The sequence below is a fragment of the Schistocerca cancellata genome, chromosome 3 (assembly GCF_023864275.1).
Source record: "Schistocerca cancellata isolate TAMUIC-IGC-003103 chromosome 3, iqSchCanc2.1, whole genome shotgun sequence".
Lineage (NCBI taxonomy): Eukaryota > Metazoa > Arthropoda > Insecta > Orthoptera > Acrididae > Schistocerca > Schistocerca cancellata.
The window spans coordinates 150,989,048-150,996,508 of NC_064628.1; the positions used below are offsets into that span (position 1 = coordinate 150,989,048).

The following is a 7,461-nucleotide window of genomic DNA, read 5'->3' on the forward strand; positions in this document are numbered from 1 at the left end:
TGTAACGTCCACTGTTCAAAGTGCCGTCAATGCGATCAAGAGGTGACCGAGACGTGTGACCAATGGCACCCCATACCACGACGCCAGGTGATACACCAGTATGGCGATGACGAATACACGCTTCCAATCTGCGTTCACCGCGACGTCGCCAAACACGGATGCGACCATCATGATGCTGTAAACAGAACCTGGATTCATCCAAAAAGTGACGTTTTGCCATTCGTGCACCCAGGTTCGTATTTGAGTACACCATCGCAGCCGCTCCTGTCTGTGATGCAGTGTCAAGGGTAACAGCAACCATAGTCTCCGAGCTGATAGTCCATGCTGCTGCAAACGTCGTCGAACTGTTCGTGCAGATGGTTGTTGTCTTGCAAACGTCCCCATCTGTTGACTCAGGGATCGAGACGTGGCTGCACGATCCGTTATAGCCATGCGGATAAGATGCCTGTCATCTTGACTGCTAGTGATACGAGGCCGTTGGGATCCAGCACGGCGTTCCGTATTATCCTCCTGAATCCACCGATTCCATATTCTGCTAACAGTCATTGGATCCCGACCAACGCGAGCAGCAATGTCGCGATACGATAAACCGCAATCGCGGTAGGCTACAATCCGATCTTTATCAAAGTCGGAAACGTGATGGTACGCATTTCTCCTCCTTACACGAGGCATCACAACAACGTTTCACCAGGCAACGCCGGTGAACTGCTGTTTGTGTATGAGAAATCGGTTGGAAACTTTCCTCCTGTCAGCACGTTGTAGGTGTCGCCACCGGCGCCAACCTTGTGTGAATGCTCTGAAAAGCTAATCATTTGCATATCACAGCATCTTCTTCCTGTCGGTTAAATTTCGCGCCTGTAGCACGTCATCTTCGTGGTGTAGCAATTTTAATGGCCAGTAGTGTAGTAAGTGAGGAATTCAGTACACTTGAATGCATCAGCGCTTTCTTGTTCTATCTAGTATTACCCCAATTTTCTTTTCATTTGCGTGTGAAATTAAGTGAATGTTGAGCTGTGTTGGACTTAGCACACGATCTTTTGTCCGTTAGTTAGGTCTCATGCACCTGATAACCAGGTTAAGTAAATTAATTCGCTTTACGTGCATTTGTTTCGCGCTCAGCGAATTTTGTATGGTTCAAATGGCTTTGAGCACTATGGGACTTAACAGCTGAGGTCATCGGTCCCCTAGAACTTAGATCTACTGAAACCTAACTAACCTAAGGACATCACACACATCCATGCCCGAGGCAGGATTCGAACCTGCGACCGTAGCGGTCGCGCGGTTCCAGACTGAAGCGCCTAGAACCGCTCGGCCACACTGGCCGGTCCTGTTTTATAATCGATTCAATAATTCGCGAGAGAAGTGAATATTTTAGAACCGTCAATTTTGTGAGACGTGATCTTGTTGTATTGTTGTTCGCAATAGGACCCAGTGGATAGTGGTTGGCTTTAGTACTCTGAATGGAACAGTAATATTTGTGGCTGAGGAACCCATCATTTTTGCTGTAAGTAAGGTACATATCGTGTGATGAATGCTGCAGTGATTCACGTAGCATGCGGAAGGGATTCGCCTTTGCTATTTTTCCTTCCCCGCAGTGAATTATTTCGCGGTTTACCTATCCTCATGGCGGCTTCCCCATTTCTTTGCTATTTTTCCTTCCCTGTAGTGAATTATTTCCCGGTTTACTTATACTCAGGGTGGCTGCATGTTAACCCTCTCTCATTTTTTGTAACCTCTAACGTAATTTTCTCGTAGCAACGATCAGGCTCCGTCATTCTCTCCTTTTTTCCATGATTCCTTATTGAAGGACTTGACTGCTGAAAAAAGAGTTCATACAAATGCAATGTTAAACTGTGGTAGGCTAATTACGTCCCGTTTGTAATCAATAGTGAGATATTTTGTAGTAAGCTAATGTTGGAAATTCAATCTGTCAATGACGTGTAACCTCAACAAAACCGTAGATGAAACGGATGGAATTGCAAAGAACCTGTCTTGGCCTCCATAGGGAGAATAAACAAAATTAATAAAAATAGCAAAATAGCATTTAGTTTTCGTACGATCTCGCGCTTTCATTGTGCAGCTGCTTGCCAAATTAAACCTTGAAATCAGGGCTTCACATTTCAAGACCCTTTCTGATCACTGCACGTACGAAAGACTAGCTGAATATCGTTCCTTCTAGTAACGAAAGCACCGTGGCTCATTGCTAGATACGAAATAAAATTCCACTTGAAGTGGTGAAAGAGGATGCTTGCGTTTGGAAGATTATGATTATACATTTGCTCCTAGAGATCATTCATTAACGCAGTCTTCCTTATCCGTCTCCTTAATATGGACCTTTATGATGAAAAGTTATTGCCAAAGAATCATAAAATCATAACCTTCCCACTTGCTTTAATGAATTACGAATTCTAGTAAAATCCTATTTCACGCACCAAGGCACCTGTTTTAATATGCTCTATGACTTGTATTTTATCTTCCCAAGTGATAGTGATATAGAGAGTGTTAGGGGTAAAAATGCAGATATTTTTATTGATGGCTCAGGACAGTGTACTGAACAACACTGCGTCAGTATTAATCGATTTGCAGAAAAATAAATATAGTTATTAGAAGCAGTCTGTTTTTAGGTTGGTTATTACCTCGAAGTACAGGTAGCAAGAGCAAGCCGTTAATCGTTATTTCTCCTGGACGGCAGATCAGACGTTGAAGCCTGGACGCGTGGATGAAAAACGGTTCGTCTATACCCACAGGCGTAGTCCACTTATGGTGCAGTTACAACTTTGCTGAAAACACCAGATAGTAAATTATGTGACGTGTTTGCGGGAAGATAGACAACTGACACACTGAAATGGGTACACATTAAGGTACCAACGATCACAAAATCTTGCACTTGTACCTCTAACACTGTGTATACAGGGTGTTACAAAAAGGTACCATCAGCCTTCGAGGGGTTGTAGAGTAGGTCTTAAGGAACAAACTGAAGATAAGAATATGTGTCCAGAAACGTCATTCAACGACGCTACATAGTGTCGGAATCATAGGCGCCAGCCTCTTACAATAGGCCACCCCTCTGGCAGCAAACATGATCTTGTACGCTGACGGACCGCAGGCGGAACGTTTCGCAATGTTGTTTGTTGTTCACTGATCACGACTGATTGCCACGATCGCAAGTGGAGAAGATGGAGCTAGCTGCTACGTAGGCAGGCCTTGTCTCCTGTAAATTTAGACGCTCCGTTGCCTCTGTGGATGATGGTTTCGGAACACGGGTTTCCATCCACAGTTTACTTTTTCCCTGAAACCCTCTAAAACCGCCAATGTATTTCGATACACAGAATGTAACAGGAAGATACCGACAGCGTTGAAATTACAGGGGCCAATTTCTACATACGCAGCATCTATCGCCGTCTACTCCGCTACAGTTTGCGACAGTCAGTTGTGTTCAGTGAATATCGTTAGGTTTCTCGAGAACTCGGTGCTTTTATTTCATTTCAACGAAAGGAAATATGAATGCAAAGAAAAGAGTGGAAGAGTGGGACACAAGAGTAACCACAGTACGAGACAACAGAAAACAAACTTCAAGGACTCAACATTATTATTTATTCTACTGTTACAAGAAGTTGATTAAAATTAGAGAAGGTGTTCAAAATGTCTGCCTCCAGCACTGCGGCATGTGTGACGTCTGTGTACTATTGGCTGACGCACAAGCTCATAGATATTGGTCATGGTGTCAACATCTTCACACGCTGCTTGTATCCTTGCATCTAAGTTTTCCGTGGGGTTGCACACACCACATTCTACAGATGAGGCCACAAGAAAAAGTCCATTGGGGTGAGCTCAGGTGACTGAAGAGGCCAAATTACAGAGCCACCTCGACCAATCCACCTATCTCCAAACATCTGTCCGATCTGGGATCTGAGAGGTAGAGTGATGTCAGTCGGTGCCCCACCGTGCTAGAACAACATATCTCGACGGACTGAAAATGATACCTCCTCCAGTAATTCCGGCAGCACTTCTCGAAAGAACGTTGCTTGAGTATCGCCTGTGAGTCGGGAAGGAAGCGTAGAGGCCAATCAAGTAATCGTGAACCATGCCAGCCCATAAAGTGATGGTAAACTTCTCTTGATGACCTCGTTCGTGGTTTGCGTGGAGTTGTCTTTCGCCAAAAGCCACAGTTGTGAGCACTGAACGCACCCCCACAGTTGAAGAACGTCCCGTCCGTGAACAAAACACACGCAGCGTAATACGGCTGCGTAGCACAACGCTGGAAAAACCAATGCCCGAGCTCCACATGCAGATTAAAATCATGGGTCGTCACCGGCTCTGTCTTCTGAAATTGGAATCTGGGTGCGTCTGCGTCGAATCTCATTAATACGTCCACTTCAAATCGTAGCGTGCGTACGCTTTGCACGCAACCTCCGCCATTTTGAGGTGCTTTGAAACCACCTGTTTTACCCTGATGCTGATAAATAGCCGCAAACATAGAATGTTGGGGCTGACGCCTATTTGGAATATCTTTGGTTCTAGACGCATAAAGCTGCGAGCCCATTTTCTCTCGCTTCACCATAAACGAAATGCATATCGCGCTGCTCGGACCAAGTGAAGTTCTCCATGATGCGGCACAACAGCGCGACACGAACTAAAAGTGAGCGCTGTGTTTCTACTGCGGATGTTTGTTTTTACCCTTTGCCAGTACAGCTATTGGCGATCTCTACTGTTGTGCCAGACGTGGAAACGATCGGCACCATCTGCTGTCTATTACTCCATTCACCGAAACAAGAGACGTACTGTAAACACGGCAAGGCGCGTGACCACAGCGCTTCCGTCGAGGGATGTACAAGCCTGGGGCGTCAGAAATTAAAAAATGAAAGTCGTGTTTTTTATAATTTGGCACCTGAACATGAAAAAGTGATCCAAGAACTACCTTCCGACACCTTTATTTACATTACATTAAAATTTATTGTCACTCAAAAAGAGAAATATTTAAGCTTTCAGGAAAAGTTGTTTTTTCGCGTTACTCTATATTTATCACGCCATATCTCCTAAACTGTGTGTCGCACAGCAAAATAATTTTAGAATTGCCTTCAGTGCTATATGTTGATGACGTCTGCAAATTTTCTGCCCAATAGAGTCAGTAATAGTGAAGCAATGTATTAAAATCTCATGTCTAATGTAGAACTTTTACCAAATCATCATCCGAAATATAGTAAGCGACAAACTTTTTCCCTTTAAATTCTTTTGTGGGGGTATAAGCGAGAAAAGTTTCAGAAAGGTATGAATTTAATTTTGTAGTTTGTTCGAATGTGATGGGTGCAACCGTTTGTCCTTTATGAACGATACATTGAGCGGTTCGCAGGTGCGGCGCTCAGTCAGTGTGGCCGCCTCAGTTGCTGGTGTGAGCTCGTTAGTCGGTGTTGTACAGCGACGATTTCAGCATATCTTATGTTCATCTTTAAAGACGCTTGAAAGACTAATTGTTGATTATTAGAGTAAAATATGTGTTTGTAGTTACGCTGAGCATTCACTGTTTATGTGCGCATCCAATAGCATCACATGGTTTCTTATTTTATATATTCACTTATTTCATTAGCATCACATACGGCTGTCCTTATTATGTCATCCACGGATTCAGCGAGCGAGGTCGACGTGTCAGTTTTGAGTCCACCAAAGAAGCGAGCAAAAAAGAAATCATTAAGTTCTGAGAAGCACATGGTGCTTAATGTGTATAAAACCAAACTTTTACTTCCAGAGCAGTCGATGAGTGATATTGTTTCGAAAACAGCTGCAGCTACAGGTGTTGGACGTTCTTCAGTGTATCGTGTGATAAGTGAGTACAAGGCCACACACTCTTTGAAGTCTACCAAGAAAGAAAAATTACGACAAACTTTCTGAAAATGTTGATGACTTCGATAGAAATGCGATACGAACGAAAGTACACGAATTTTTTTTTCGTAACGAATTGCCATCAATTGACAAAGTGGTTACAGTCGTGAACGAAGATGCAGATCTGGCCAATTTTCGGAGAACTACATTTTATAAGTTATTGAGAGAAATGAATTTCATATTATGTCCGGCGTGCGCGCGATAGCATGCTAATAGACAGGGATGACATCTTCTTATGGAGGCGGCGTTATCTTCGAACCATTAAACGGTTGAGAGATGAAGGTAGACCCATTTACTATTTGGACGAGACGTGGGTGAACGAAGGACATACCCGAAGTTACGTCTGGGTAGATGACACTATAAAATCCTCAAAACGAGCGTTTCTGTCCGGGTTATCCACCGGAAGCAAGGGCCCATCAGGTAAAGGGAAACGTCTGATTATCGCACAAATTGGCAGCAAAGCACGGTTCGTTGAAGGATGTTTGTGGACTTTCGAATCCAAGAAAAGTGGAGATTATCATGAGGAGATGTGCGCCGAAACCTTCGAGAAGTGGTTTCAAGATGTTCTTCCTCCGCTTCAGGAAAATGCAGTTATTGTTCTTGATAACGCGCCGTACCATTCTCGGAGAAAACAAAAAGTTCCCAATGCGAATTCCAATATGCACCAAATATCAGAGTGGCTAAAATCTAAAAACATCGATTTCGAAGACGGTATGTTGAAGAAAGAACTTTTAGATACAGTTAAAAATCACAGAACAGCGCACAGCGAATACGCAATAGATGAAATTGCGAATAATGCAGGGAAAACAGTTCTCATAATTCCTCCGTACCACTGTGAATTAAACACCATCGAGTTAGTGTGGGCCAAAATCAAAGGCTATGTTGCAGTGAAAAACAAAACATACAAAATGCCGGAAGTTAAAGTACTGCTAGAAGAAGCAGTAAGAACAGTGACTGCAGAGGATTCGAACAAGTGCGTCCTCCATGTCGTAGAAAAAGTGGAAACTCAAATGTGGAAATTAGACTGCATTATAGAGGAGAGAGAGGAGCGGTTTGTTATAAATCTCAATGGAAACAGTTCAAGTTCGACAGAGTGAACCTTGTTTCGTCCTTTCTCATTATTATTACTGGTATTGTTATTAAAATTAACAATTAATTGTGTTTTTAATGGAGCGTTTTGTTAGCAACCTGAATGAAAATAAATCTGCTTCGACAGAATGAACTAACATTATTTTAACATTATTGTTAAATTTATTTCGTACATTGTTGCCCAGGTTTCTCACGGTCCGCTGTGACAGCTCGGCAGCCAGCCGAACGCCGCCAGCTGCAAAGCATGCGCCAAGGATTTTCCACACCCCTACGTATCACGTGAACACCGAATGCTTTCTCTGGAAACGAGCGTAGTCGCTCACGTGACACTGTTTATGTTTCGTCCCAGCTCTCGGTGAATAGACTTTAGAATGCTGTCAGGTCTACTGCGACACATTCCGTCCATGGTCAATCAGCATACAAGGTCACATTTGCTGCCGAAGGGTTGGCATAACGACAGGCGCCAACGCCTATATCCTCAACAATAAGTAGCGT

The 7,461-nt window shown here is 43.5% G+C and overlaps 1 protein-coding gene across 1 annotated transcript; it reads left to right on the forward strand.

Annotated features, from left to right (window-relative positions):
* Positions 1 to 6,404: 6,404 nt before the first annotated feature.
* LOC126176168 (uncharacterized) lies at positions 6,405 to 6,974 on the forward strand. Its single transcript, XM_049923310.1, has one exon. It carries the CDS (start codon positions 6,405 to 6,407, stop codon positions 6,972 to 6,974), a length of 570 nt encoding a protein of 189 aa, XP_049779267.1.
* The last annotated feature ends 487 nt before the right edge of the window (positions 6,975 to 7,461 follow it).